Source organism: Pseudochaenichthys georgianus, chromosome 14 (genome assembly GCF_902827115.2).
Source record: "Pseudochaenichthys georgianus chromosome 14, fPseGeo1.2, whole genome shotgun sequence".
NCBI lineage: Eukaryota > Metazoa > Chordata > Actinopteri > Perciformes > Channichthyidae > Pseudochaenichthys > Pseudochaenichthys georgianus.
Window position 1 is genome coordinate 21,306,424 of NC_047516.1, and position 14,898 is coordinate 21,321,321.

General features: G+C 40.5%; 1 protein-coding gene across 7 annotated transcripts; it reads left to right on the top strand.

Annotated features, from left to right (window-relative positions):
• Positions 1 to 389: 389 nt before the first annotated feature.
• On the top strand, positions 390 to 14,108 carry brd8a (bromodomain containing 8a). 7 transcript variants are annotated; one of them, XR_004553412.1, is made up of 20 exons: positions 390 to 789; positions 1,187 to 1,283; positions 2,173 to 2,242; positions 2,345 to 2,394; positions 2,527 to 2,649; positions 2,751 to 2,831; positions 2,938 to 3,002; positions 3,414 to 3,556; positions 4,041 to 4,232; positions 5,103 to 5,187; positions 6,433 to 6,576; positions 7,833 to 7,993; positions 8,613 to 9,054; positions 9,174 to 9,217; positions 9,340 to 9,608; positions 9,747 to 9,839; positions 9,944 to 10,012; positions 10,670 to 11,002; positions 12,842 to 12,886; positions 13,414 to 13,455. XR_004553412.1 is itself a non-coding variant. In XM_034098458.1 (20 exons), exons 1-20 carry the CDS (start codon positions 747 to 749, stop codon positions 13,471 to 13,473), a joined length of 2,559 nt encoding a protein of 852 aa, XP_033954349.1. In that variant the 5' UTR covers positions 390 to 746; the 3' UTR covers positions 13,474 to 14,108. The 7 variants fall into 7 exon arrangements, 6 of the variants coding, with proteins under 6 accessions (XP_033954349.1, XP_033954350.1, XP_033954351.1 ...); XM_034098458.1 differs by having other exon boundaries at positions 10,670 to 10,952; positions 13,414 to 14,108; XM_034098459.1 differs by lacking the exon at positions 12,842 to 12,886 and having other exon boundaries at positions 10,670 to 10,952; positions 13,414 to 14,108.
• The last annotated feature ends 790 nt before the right edge of the window (positions 14,109 to 14,898 follow it).

The window sequence follows — 14,898 nt, forward strand, 5'->3', positions numbered from 1 at the left end:
GCCAACTCCCCTCTCCTGCAGGGGGGCGTGGTCAGTTACAGCTCACAGAATCAGCCCCCTGCAAAAACAGGGCTGGAAAGAGCAAATAGAGCGAAATGAGGCAGGGCTAAAATGCAGGATCTGTTTGGTATTTTGAAAAAAAAACTATATTTATATACTTTATATAGGTATGGCCCAACACTAATATGTTTCAAATATAGCATGACAGGTCCTCTTTAAGTGGCATCAAATCCTCCCTACATTATAGATAAGGATATAAAGGGCTCTCTTGATATCATATTTGTAAAAGAGGCAGCTTGAAATAATAGTACAACAGAACTGATGTCGCTAGCTGCTGAGGTTCAGAGAAGCACCCACCCAGTGTTGAACCATCATGAGGTGGGCGTGTACCAGCAGTGGTAGCTAATATTACAATGATAAAATACAGTCTATGGATAAAACACATTTGTGACTACAGTAAGCTTCGTGTTCTCTTCAGACTGTTTCTGATATAGCTTAGCCTTAGACTTATGCGTTAGGAGTATTTACATTAAAGCCTAGCATGTTAGCGTCATGGTTAATCTTTCAGTAACTAACAGCTCAGACACAGACAGCGGTGATTCAGCGTGCTGCTAGCTAGACAGAAAACCCTTCAAAGGCTCAACACCGATAACAGTCATTGATGTTAACGTCCATCGTTTGATGTATATCGTTGTCGGGTCTCGCCATTGTTTTATTTACTGCTGGGCTTCGATCTATCGAGATGTATGGGATGTCGGGATGACAGGAAGATGGCAAACGGGGTTGGAAGTGAGTAACGTTGGTAAATAGCAGCATGCCTAGCAGATGTCATGCTATCCGCTAGCGGTGAGTGTCGGTCTGTTGATGCTATCTCCACTGACTTCCTGTACTCCAGCCTCCGCTCTCTGCAGGGAAAGCTGCAAAGATTAATGTCTGCCATTACACTGTTGACAGCTTTGTTTACACTAATGGTCGGTCCTGTTAACACCAACAGTGTCAACGACATGCTTTTTGCGGGCTATTTCCATGCAGTTGTGTGTGTCAACTGCTGGGCATGTTGGTATCATGACAATGAAGCCAAGCTCAAAAGAACAATAATGGTGTTCATACCAGGCCTGAAAACACTGCAGACAATCAGTTGAATATGAACTATAACACGTTTTTTTCTTTTCTTTTTTCTCTGCAGAACACAAGCTGCTAGTCATTGAACCATCCGAGCCATGGTCAGTGAGGGAGAAGCTGTGTTTGGCCACATCTGTCATGAAGAGTGGAGACCAGAACTGGTACTAATCTATTTTTACCACGAAGATCTAAAAACTGGTGCCAATGATGATAATCCTTGCTGTGTGTTGTTAATGCACTATGACATTCATTTCTTGGAGTAGCCACATGATTCTGGAGTAAAGAAAATCAGAATAAAATACCATATTTTTACCTGTGGCTTTTAGACTTATGGCTTTTACAAAGTGTGCTGACATTTTGAAGGGTTGTGAGTAGACACGTTTGAGAACTAGTGGTCTATGATATAGCAACACAGGGGAAACCGTAGTTACACGGTGTAAAAAGTGTTTCGGAGACGGCCTTCAAGTAACGTAAAACACATGAAAGGCTGTATACCTTAAGGGTTCAGTAATCATACATGTCATTTGTTAGGCACTTTTATCCAAAGCGACTTACATACATTTAGTACTGTGGACAATCCCCACAGGAGCAATTTGGGGTGAAGTGTCTTGCCCAGGGACACAACGCTTTGTGCTGACTGCAGTGGGACTCGAACTTGCTATTCCCTGATACGAAGTCCAGCACACTACCCACTCAGCCACAGCCTCCCTTAATTTAAACATTCCTTATTTTAATGAAAATTACCTTACAGATTAGATATTGTCAATACGAGAGGCTCTGTCGTTATCATTGTTGCCCCTTGTCCTTATGATTGTGGTTATTGTGCTTTATATGTCCATAGACAATACATATAAAATGAATTTACTATAGCTAAGCATGTAGTTGTTTAGCTGTCTACCTGTAATAGATGGGCATATTGTCCACATTGTGATTTGTTTTTACTGATACTGCAATAAACTGGGACAGAAATAATAAGTAGCCTTTTCTATAGGCTAGTGTTTGGTGTGCTTTTCATCTTGACTGTCTTACAACATGTCTCCACCACAACAGGGTATCTGTCAGTCGAGCCATCAAACCATTTGCAGAACCCGGGCGCCCACCTGACTGGTTCTCTCAAAAGGTGTGACAAATTCAGAGCACAGTGACCAAATTGCAGTAAATGCAAATAATTTACCACATTACATTTTGTCCTGTCTCTTGATGCTCCTTGGTCTCTTCACAGCACTGTGCCTCAAAGTACTCTGAGCTCCTGGAATCAACAGAGGCCCCAAAGTTAGTGCCTAACTTACTTTTCCCTCAAGCATGCTTTTGTAAGCATGGATTAATGACATAGCTTTATACTGTTTGCCCAATGTATTGACAGAAAATAATGTCTTTGACTAATACTGCATTTGTTACCTTCAGGCGTAAGCGTGGTGAGAGAGGTGAAGTGGTGGAGACAGTGGAGGACGTGATAGTACGCAGACTGACAGCCGACAGGATTGATGCACTTAAAAAGTTGATAAAGGAAACACAGGAGAAGCACAGGTACAAAATCCTTAAAGAGCATAAACACATCGTCGTGAAAGAGAGTTGCTGCATCATAATTGGCGTCAATGAGATTGGTTAAAGTGGTGCTATTTTCACAGGAAGCTGAAGAGAGAGGCTGAACTGATTAAAGCAGGACGCCTAGATTCCAAACTACAAGAGTTATGGGAAGAAATTCTGCAGTAAGAAGCAACACACTTTCTTATTGTCCTGTATTCAGTGAAACAGCACATCTGTTTTGAAATTACACTAACAAGCAAAATCAATTATCTTTTGTGCATCTGTCAGGAAGCAGAAACTGGAGGAAGAGGAAGCAGATTTGAAAAGAAAAAACACAAATGCTGCTTATCAAGGTATTTCATTCACTTTTAGGGGTACATCATGTGTTTGTTATTAACTTGGTAAACTCATACCATGCTAACGTTAGCATGTTAGTGTGACAAGATGCATTGTGCATGTAGTATGTAAGCATCATAACTCACAGTATATATCTCACAGTAGGCAGATGGGAATTTGGGAGCATTAGTATTTTTTTATCAAGTGAAACATTTGAGGTGCTAGAGAGTCTCCAAAGTCAGGATCCAAACACTTTTAAAAACAGATATCTGTACCAAATTGCATATCAGTCTGACCAATAGTCAAGTTCTGCACTAACAACTTTAGATCAGTTGGATAGTCTTGGCATATTTTTCCTGTGGGAAAAAAAAAGCATTTGAACATCAGTTTTTGTATTGACTGATAAGATCTGCCCCTCCCTCTTCCAGACAGACAGGTGGCAAAGAACACACCAAAGCGATTGCCCGGCGTCACCATGCACACGCCCTCAGGTTGCAGCTCCCCGAGCCAGGAGTTCTCCCCAGGTGACGCGTTTGAGTGCTCCACCCTAGATCCTGGATCAACAAAAAATGTAAGTCACTAAAGGTTAAAACATGTCAGGACGTTCCCACATTTTAATAATCATAATCCTGCAGGAACATAAACACGCTGGTGTTTGTATCTTTAAATTCAGAATCAGAAACAGGTTTATTACCAGGTAGGTTGACACGTACGAGGAATTTGACTTGTTGTCATGGTGCATACATGAAAGTAAAACAAAAATGTAAAACCCAGATAGAGAACTAGAAAAATATAATATAACAGTATTTACATAGAAATGGAATGGAATAAAAAGGAATATAATATATTCAAGCTGGGTTGCGCCTACCTATTTAGATTTGCTGAATTATTTAATCTGTTTTTGTTATTGTAAAAGCCAGTAACCTTGGGCTAAATTAAAATGCAACTATATTTCAGAAAGCTTCCTTCCATCAACGACACATTATCAGAGTTGAACAATTAAAAGCATTCCTCAATTGGTATGTAAATGTGACATCTAGTTTCCCTCTCTCTAGGCTTCAGGATCTTCCAGATTAATGACAATTGCTGAGACTTGTGGACCCGATAATGAGGACATCAGCCATGGGTCATTTCTGGACGACCCCACCCAAAAGAAGGCCCTGGTCCAGAAAACTACACCCCCACCATCTCCACTCCTGTCCGAGTTACTGAAGAAAGGCAGTATCTTGGCCACAAATTCCAGACTGGTATGTGGATGGGACTTACTAAACCAGTATTAAACCAACATTGCCAAGCTTTGTAATTAATGGCCTTTTTTTTTTTTCTTTTTTTTTTTACGGCTCCCATCTTCATCTCATTTTTCAAAGGATTGTTTGCATTCAGCAAGTATTAATGAATACATTTTTGCCATTATGTGTTCTGGTTTTGGTTGCTGTGGTGTTTTTTTGCCGATTTGTATAAAGATTGTAGTCTTTTTTGCATATGTTTTGCATTGTAATGGGTTGGATTTTATGACACCTTCTTAATCTGGGGAAATCTATTGTCCTTTTCTTTTACTTCCGAGTTTCATTGGTTGCATTTCTTACAACCGTCTTCATTTAACTGCTCTCTTTTTGAATGGCGTTCAGATGTTGTCTTGATGGAAATAAAATGTATTATTTGACAGATAAAACATCACTACTTTTTTTTGCATCTGATTTAATCATTGTTTGTGTGAAGTTCAATAGTAAAAGTACATTTTTTTTGTTTTATCAAGCCTCTTGTCGTATTAGAGGTAGGGCATTTTTTTTAAATGTCCATTTGTATGAAGCCTACTCTCTTATTTCCTCTCTTGAAATCCCGACATGTCAGAAGAAGTTTATATTTGACTAGATCTTTACCTTGAAACATTCCTTTTGTACCTTCCTTTTTATAGTCAAATTATAGAAATATCACAAAGGCATTTAGCTTTATATCTGTGTATAAATATATGATCTACTGTATATAAAACCTACTTTAACATACATTATTCTGTGTGAGTTTGTTTTTTAATTGCAGGCAGTAACATAAATAATAATACTTTATGTACAGGAAAACTAGCAAAATGTTTGACATGCATGTCTGCGTTTATATCCCAGATTGGGGATGGTGATGCTGGAAATCTGACGGGAACATACGACTTGCAGCAGGCTCCGGCTAGTCAACCTATCTTTCAAGCTACAGGTACAGAGGCTGTGTTTATTTGTGATTTTATTAACACTGATAAAGTGGAACTCCAGGGCAAAGTGAAACAAACATCTTACAAAGTGACTGAAATAAGTCAATTACAATCAAGACAATATTAAGTAGAACCAAAAACCCTTATGTATTTACCTTTACTCCATGAATTTTTAACATACGTTAGCTTTATATTAACCCTTATGTTGTGTTCGGGTCTCCCGTGACCCGTTTCAAGTTAAAATTATATAATAACTACGCTCTAGTTTTTTTACCGGTACAAGGCTTCATGATATCCTCCACAACAGCTATATAAACACTACAAAACAGATTTTGACAATTTTAGCCAAGTCTGAAGGGCTCTAAAAAAAAGTGTATAATTTGGTATATAATTTGACCCAGCAGCTTTGTTGTGGGTCACTCGGGGTCAAATTTGGCCCAATCAAGATTCATCTTTGACTTTAGACACCCCTCCCCCTCCCCCTTCATCCACTGTAACAATAACTTTAGCAACATGCACCTGGTCTCCCCTCCCCCCACGGGAACTCCACCTTTCTCAAAGAACATATGTGGTGTAATGCGTAATTGGGCCATACAATACAATTACAACAGGATTGTACGGTTATGAATGCATTATAAGTTAGTTATGATGTAGTTAAAACAATATTGGATGATAGTCATTTTTTGTGTGTGTTTTGGACTGAAATAAATCATGGGTCAAAATTGACCCGCGAACACCATGAACGGTAAGAGCTTTTGAACACAACACAAGGTTTAAGAAGTCCTTACATCCCGGGCTATACTGCCTACTTTAGGTGTTAAACATCCTTCTTTTTATTTACTTGGGCTTCCATGTTAACACACCACACATTAGCTTTTTTACTAGAAGTCTCTATTTACTTTTTTTTGTGACAGTTGCTTAATGGGGACACGACACTATAAACAAATAAACTAAACATACTGACATCATACCAGCAATTTTATTAATGTAGTTGCTCAAAAGCTTCTTTATTTTTTTCCGGCAATTAAAAGACAAATGCAATTAAATGAAACATTCTATTAGTGGTGTACTTTCTCAAACTCAATGGATAGGATTTGCATAGTATTGCCACTGCAGCTGCTATGTTTGTGTCCACATCACATTGAGACCACACACAGGTACAGGTAGGCAGCGTAGCCCGGTCCAAGCTGTTTGCTCATACATTTTGCTCAAAGCCTCCGCTCCTTTCTCTGTGAATGCTTGCATGGCAGGTGCCCCGATGTTGTCTCGTCTTCTGGAGGCTGGTCCCGCCCAGTTCTCCGCTCCGTTAGGTTTCATGGTCAGTGCAGACTCCACCGCTCCTCTTTCTGCTGCCTCTTCTGTGCCTGTTGACTCTCCTGCCTCAGCAAGTACAGGTCTGTCCACTCTGACCCCACCCACTCAACCTTTAACCCATCCACCAAACCTCCAGTCTTCCTTTATTTCACCTGTTTTGTAGCCGCGAGATTACATTTCAGAACTTTATTTAACCCTCAGATGCACGAGTGACTGGACCCTACACTCTTCCAAGTGGGTGAAAAAGGACCCGTATTAGAATAATATGTGTTTTTATGCCATTTTTGGTTAAGAAAAATCACTTGTATAATATTTAGTATTATATTTTGGTTCACACTAGAAATATTTTATATTTAATTTTTCACTATTTATAAAAAAATGTTACATTTTGAAAGAAAACGTTTTGAACATATTGATGCAAAGATCTCCGCTATTCTGAGACCCTCACAGTATTCCAGTCCCTTTTCAAAACTCATCTCTTCTCCTCTTGTCTACTCATAGCCCACCTCCCATCAATCCATGCCGGTTGATCACGTTTGATAGTCCTATACCCCCCACCCTAACCTTCCCTTATATTGTAAAGCGATTTTGAGTCCTTGAAAAGCCCTATAAAAATATAATTTATTATTATTATTATTATTATTATTATTATTATACTGACAGGTATCAGATCTTTCTGTGTAAAATAATCTTCCTGAGAGGTGTCACTTGTGATGTAGTCTGTGTGTTCTACAGTGAATGTATTCCTGACAGCAACAGGTGATAAGAATCAAAAGGTTCCCATAGAAAATGCATGCAGGTCATTTTTGACCCACGTATGGAAGCTTGGGGTAGAAATACAAAAACAGTAATACAATTTCTTAAAATGTGAATGGCATGATATCCAAAACATGTTTTTTGAGGAATAGCTGGAATATGAAATGATAAAAAAATGTAATTACAAAGATACTTCAAGAAAACCACCTCACCGTGTCAAAAAAGACCCACTTATGCATCTAAGGGTTAAAAAAGATTGAGTGTTAAAGCTAAAGTAGACTGAAATATGAATGTATCTTGCGACGTTAAAACATTCAAACTTTTCAACATTTCAGAAATACTTTTTTATATACACACAGGAGGAATGTCAAAAAGTAAACCACTCTATATTTTTGTGAATATCTCAAAATATGTAAATAAAGAGTTCAGATTAATTGTGGTTAAAATTTAAATACAAGCAAATGATAAAGCTTGACTTAGGCATGCTGTGATGAATGCTTTTATGAACTGCTACTCTTGCTACTTAAAAAGTGTATCTTGGTGAACAGAAAAGTTGAAACCAGTTGTTGTTTGCATGCAGAAGTTGGTGGGATGGCTCCGTCTTTGCTGCCTGGACGCCAGTCTGTCTCTGCAGAGGACAAAGTGTCAGAGCTCAGTGAGGAGGACGTGTCTGTGTCCTACATGGGGGATGAGCTTGACCTGAAGACGGTGGGGGACATAATCGCCATAATTGAGGACAAGGTGAAGAGTACCATATATTTTCAAAGCATTTCTAAAAACCTAAGATAAACATTCTTTTAAAGAGGCCTTATTATGCTGTTTTGTGTTCTCCCTGTCCTGTAGTGTTATAAAGGATGCATGTAAAGGGTCTGCAAAGGCTAAAATCCCAAGGTTCCCTCCAGAGAGAGTTTCTTTCCCACACTCCCCCCCCACTCCCCCCCCCTTCCTGAAGGATCATTATGTAACACTCACGCTATTGGCTAGCGCTCCAACACATTGTACATTATAGGCTAAGGGGCGGGACATCTCTAAGTGGTTGACCAATCACAACAGAGCCGACCAGCTAACCAATCAGAGCAGACTGGGCTCTGGTTTCAGACAGAGGGAGTATGTATGAGAACAATACAGAGCTTTTTGAACATTAAAGCATGGAGACATGTCACAGGAGAGGCTAAATACAAATATGGACCTGAAAATGAGCATAATACGTCCTCTTTAAAATGTGATAAATTGAATTTCGGTCATCTATTGACAGTTTACACGGAACCATGACTGCTATGATTTACAAGGCAGGAAATAGCACCTGAAAAAAAGCCTAAATGATTCTTTACGATCTAGAGTCATATCTCTCCTTCTGCAGGCAGAGGAGGCTGCAGAGGCTTTGGATGCAGCTGCAGTCGAGGCTGCGCTGTCACTGTGTGAGGAGAACGGCCATGCTTTGTCTGGTAGCTGGGAAGCTGGGCCTCTCCAGCCCCATGAGTCCCAGCCCGCAGGGCCCACAGGGGTCCCACAGCCCTCGTCTCTTCACAGTAGCCTGGAGGGGAAGACGGAAGCGTTAGAAGCCCAGTGTGGGACTTCAGCTTCACTCTCCTCTCTGTGCAACAGTCAAGATAACTGTCTCCCAGCATTCCCCATGGGACGAAGGCGCCCTCCTCCCACCTCCTCCTCCTACACAGGGGCACCTCCACAGCCTGAGGCAATGAGACAGACTGGAGAGTTGGTGCACCAGAAAAGACATATTTCATTGGATGTTACTTTAAAATGTGAGAGTGAGAAGCACAGACCTGAAAAACCCAATGGAGGTATGCACACCCAAGCATAAATACTAGTATTCACTTGCATCATAACATACAGTTTGCATGCAACTATGCATTTGGCATAACCATTTCCTTCTTATTATTCATCTTTACTATCTCGGCAGACTCCGTGTTAGAAGATAGACCTCTGAGAGAAAGGCATCGCAAGGTATAGCACCCAACGAGGACAGAGCGAAAACATGATGCTTGTAATGAAATGCAGAGTTCCAAAGTATTCCAGCACTGCAAGCTCTGTTTGAATCCCTCTGCATCTTTCCCCATCCTTTGCAGGAGATGAAAGCGGAGGATGGAATAAGTGTTCTGGGAGGAGAGAGTGCCTCAGAGACTAAACTGTACAATGAGCTTGATGAGCCAGAAGCAGGTGGAGGAGAAGAAAGCGATGGCGTGGAGGGATTCTTCTCGGAGCCAGACGGCGAGATGGAGCTGGAGCCTGCGGCCAGCGAGAGTGAGGACGGATACAGCCAGCACACTGCCTCCTCCTCTCTGCAGCTCCACACCACGGCAGACTCCATCCCCAGCAGCCCTGCCTCCTCGCTGTTGTGAGTGTTTCACATGCAGGCACGACTAGCACCAACAAAACTGGCAACGTGAATTTCTCATTGTGTCATGCTGCAGATCAGGCTCTGCTTGGTCCTCATAAAGTTACAACTCCCTTCTTGCATCCCATTGGTGTGCAGTTCTCTGTGCAGTGACGACCTGGAGGCTCTGCAGGCGCACAAGATCTGGAAGAAAGCCATTATGCTGGTGTGGCGTGCAGCAGCCAATCACAGGTCTGAATATTAACGTCTCCCCTAGTGACTGTTGCTCGGCCTCTGATACTTTGAATTTGTTATATCATTACTGAACAGACGTTATTTATGTGAACCTGTTGCAGGTATGCAAATGTCTTCCTGCAGCCAGTGTCAGATGAAATTGCACCTGGGTACCACAGTATAGTGCAGAGGTAAGCTCAGGATGTGTTTCCCCGGTCATGTTAATGCATGTTTCCCTTTTTTTTTTTGTGTGGTTCCTTTTCATAACTTTAAATACACAAATCACAAAAATAAAAACTTTAAAGGTCTCCTATTATACTATGTTTAGGCATATAGTATAGGCCTCAGACATATAAATAACATGTCTATAAAGTGTTTGGCTCAAAATACCAAACAGATCACCCATTCGAGCCGTGCCTCATACCCTCTATTTCAGCCCTGTTAGGGAAGTGCTGATTCTGGTTCTGTAGCTTTAAAAATAAAAGAGAGGAGAGGGGAGCTCGTGCAGGAGAATTATACCCAGATACTCAGCTGAATGCTGCCGTGATTAAACACCATATTGTGTTTCAAACCACAAATGCTTTTTATCTCGCGGGTTTACCACAAGGTACCTTTATATCCTGCTTTTTTACACATATACTCTCTCCAGTACAGCGTTAGCTCTGAGTGTTAGCGATGCTTGCTAATGTAAGCAAAGACCATATTATGTCCAAAACACATCGCGCTTTGTTTCTGATAGCGACGTTTCTGATAGGGGCGTAAAGCTAAGAACGCTAACAAGCTTGTTTTTGCTGGTGTACACTGTACTTTTGACATGTATCATACCCCCTCTTTGTTCTTCACTTCAGGCCCATGGACCTTGCCGCCATTAAAAAGAGCATCGAGACCGGTGTGATCCGCACCACCGCTGAGTTCCAGAGGGACATCATGCTGATGTTTCAGAACGCTGTCATGTACAACAGTCTGGACCATGACGTGTACCACATGGCTCTGGAGATGCAGCGCGACGTCCTGGAGCAGATCCAGCAGTATTTGGCCACCCAGCTGATCATGGAGACGTCGGAGTCCGGCATCAGCGCCAAGAGCCTGAGGGGCCGTGAGAGCACGCGCAAACAGGACTCCGCTGACAAGGTGCTTCACTAGAATATTGACAAAAGCAGAGTACTGAAGAAGAGACAAGGGTGAGACACCAGGCTGACTTTAAGGTAGAAGACCCTAAAGTAGATCTGCCTGATATTTTCCAAAGCATGACATTAGTTTGTTTTGTATTTCCAGGGAGCCATTGGTTTGATATGCTACCAAAATCAAGTTACTTGAATAATCCAAATAGTGGGTAATCCACCACAGTGACAAGTAAATACAAATAAAATAGAATAGAAATAGTGCAAGGAGAGTCTATATAAAGTAATTGGAATATGATATATTAGATACTCATCGTATGTCCTACAATTTTTGGGTCTTAAACGGCTTTAATCTTCGATGGAGGATTATCTTTGATTTTATTTATAAAAAAACAATACGTTTTTCACTGTAGGTTCAAACCAATGGTTGACTGAAAAGCAATACATTTATTTTAAATTAGAACATGTATGCTCTGGAAAATGGTAGGAAATAATGCAATACTGTTAAGAACATTACTGACAACTATTAACCAAAGTGTACAGCAAGTTTTAACGTTAATATTCTACTTTCCTCCAGAAACCAGTTTTTTCCCCGTGTTTTTCACAACAGTATGAAAACCAACTGGTGGATTATTGGCCTGATGAATCAAATGATCATTCGGTCACCTTTTTATTTCATGAATTTTCCATGATAATGTGTGAGTGAAGTAATATTGATGTTACAGATTTGTACTATCACTTTATAACAAAACAAATGGACTTCTTTTTTTACACAATCTATAAATCACCCTAATGAAGGCCCCCGTAGAGTGTGTATTGCTGAAACATGGTAAAATAAATATTTTATGAGTAGTTCTTAAAGGTGGGGTAGGTAAGTTTCAGAAACCGGCTCGAGATACACTTTTTGTTATATTCCATGGAATGCTCTTAACATCCCGATAGCAATGAATATCTGAAGTGCTTTGACAAAAAATCCATAAAAAAATGTCATCTGTAGAAGCCGTAATACTGTAAAAAGTACAACCAATCGATTGGATAGCCTACCTGCCTGTCAGCCTTCCATCGGGGCACAAACTTATCTCGTGCCCTCATTGGTCATGTGCGCGTTCGTGTGTGTTGGAGGAGGGGCTCTATAAGGAAGTGGCAGATTTTCTCCGGTTGTGTATTTTCAAATTCTAGCCATCTCGAGCCGGTTTCTCAAACTTACCTACCCCACCTTTAATATTGTGATGACAAATTACTCGATCCGAAGCAAACTTCAAGTGTTCAGGTTTTATAGCGAGCTGATAGAACTGAAACCAACAGTTGAAGGGAAGGTGCGAGGTTAAGTGTCCTGATGTGCTTTTGGAAATGGTTGACAGTAACCGGGGGTTACGTATTGTAAGCACAGACGGAGCCCTCTACCTGGGGGCCCTATGCCGCTCGCTGTAGGATGACGGTCGGGAGGCGTTGCCGCGTTTTATACTGTGGGCCTGCGCGCGCATTCAGGTAGGCTCGCCCCGATAGGCCGGCTACGTTTATGCAGCTCAGTAGGTGAATGCACACATAGCACGATAGAGAGTAGTACCCATAGAGTCCAGTAGAGGGCGGAGCCTGTGTGATATATAACGTATGTCTATAGTACGCATTGTATGATAACGTATGTCTATAGTACGCATTGTATGCAGTTAATGAGCTGAACATGATGGCATGTTCCTTACATAAATCTGAAGTGTAGTGTGATAGCAGTGCAGCTAGACATTTATTTGTTACAAAAGTAGTTGCCTTCCATTTTATTTCAACCTTTCCTCCTGCCTTATATACTCTGTTGTTTCTTTCTTGGCCTTATTTTGCTTTCTCTTTCCACCTGTAGTGCACTTTTGTGTCGCAGCTCTGATATAAATAATTTTCCTCCTGCAGGACACTGTCTCCATGTCCTCTCCTGCCTTTCTTCTTTCTCTTTTTGTAAGTACCCATCCTAAAGCCTTTACCTTTTCTTTCTGGTCTTTCCCCCCCCCCCTGACACAGACAGTAAAGCTGCCTTGTATACCAAACCAAAGGAAAACTCATTCAAGATCAATTCAATGATTGCCTTTAACATCTTGAAGGGGTAATGTGTTCAGTACATTGAGCCTCGACAATATGGTGTATATGAAATATCACAATATCTTTTAAACTAATACATTAATATTAATTTTGTGATGATGTTGTAGGGTTGACTCTTGGACTTTCATGAAATATTTACAAAAGAATCATTTTAAATTGTTGTCTGGATATAATGACTTAGTGGGTAAAGACAAATAATAATACAAAGCGTATTGAATCCTTTAAAAACGGGAAAAGAAAACTATTTTTCCATATAATGATATCCAAAACTAAGGGGGAAAAAAATCACAAAAATCGTTATAATATTGATCTATTGCCCAGCCCTATGTGAAATGAGTATATTGCATGTATACTCATAGGCTTTGTCTTCCTCTCTTGAACTGCAGGACGGAGGCACCAGAGGGCGCCGTTGTGCCATAGAAGCTGACCTCAAGATGAAGAAATGAAAACACCATACGTTTTTATCCAACTGTGTTTCCGAGTTAAAGTGACAGCGACTGCATTTATTCTGTCAGTTACACGGATTCTCACCCAGCATAAAATGCAGTTTTAACTTTATTTGCACTCTAAACTGTATGAGTAGACTGAATTTCGGAGGGGGCCCATTTCCACTGAGTCAGACATGGATTACAAACTATAATCCCAGATTACAATGGGGTAAGAGAATAGGTCAAACCTCACACCTACCTGCAGATCACTTAGATCACTCATAGCCTGCAAATTGGCTGAAATTAAGCCTTCATGAGGCCGAGATGCACTTCAGATTATTGTGGTTGATCTTGAGAGACATGTTGATACTGATATGTGAAACCAGAGGCCAAAGAGTCTGAGTTACCTAGAAGTCCCGAATAATCAGGGAGGTGTAGGGGGCACATCATCATTTTAAACATTTTAATTGCAGGAATTAAATCATTTGAGGATTTGTTATTTTAAATGTTATTTAAAAAGAATGCACAGATCATTTGTGGCTGTATTTTTTGTGAAACGATACCAATTCATATTCAGTATTTTTGAGTATCAGATTAAACTGTTTTGTGGATTTTAAGATGTATAATCAATAAAAGCGTCGTAAAGCCCTCAACCCACTATGTTAAACTTGAATTTGCACACATGTTCCCCTAAAACTCAAACTCCACCACAGCAGTCACCTTGCATCTAATCAAAAGTCGTCATGCAAAAGTGGTCAGCGACAATCAGTGACATTGGAATATTGATTGGGATTTCCTATTATAATTTTTTTATTGCAATCATTTTATAACCCTTATTAATTTTTAATACAAAAGTGCTTTGCCTCATTCAGGATATGGATGATGTTCTGTGTGTCAGTAGGAGAAAGCATGCAGATATTCTCAGGAAAGCCAAGTGGCTCGAAACTGTTAAGATGAATGCAAGCACTACAAGATAAATACGTTAAAAAGTGTTGTTTCCTAAAATATCTGCATCTGATGTAACGTCCACTTTTTCCCACAAAGCTCCCACTCTGGTGAAACACCAATAAGGAAGGGTTTTGCATCTCACGTTTAGTTAGTCATGTTTAGTGTTATGTAAAAGGGCCTTATTATTAAAACATATTCAGAGCTTTCATTGAAGCCGACTCATGTTCAGGATGGCACAGTTTAAATGTGGAACGTGTATTCATGATTTCAATATGACCATAAACTAAGGTTTTTCCATTTCCTTTAAAGAGGCCTATGATACTTTTGGGGTTTTCCCTTTCCTGTAGTGTTTTATAGCTTTTTGTGCATGTGTATGGTCTGCAAAGGCTAAACAGTTTCTCTCCCAACGCATTGACATCACTACGTAACACTCACGCTTCTATTGGCTAACTCTCCAACACATATGCTAAGGGCGGGACATGCATCACAACAGAG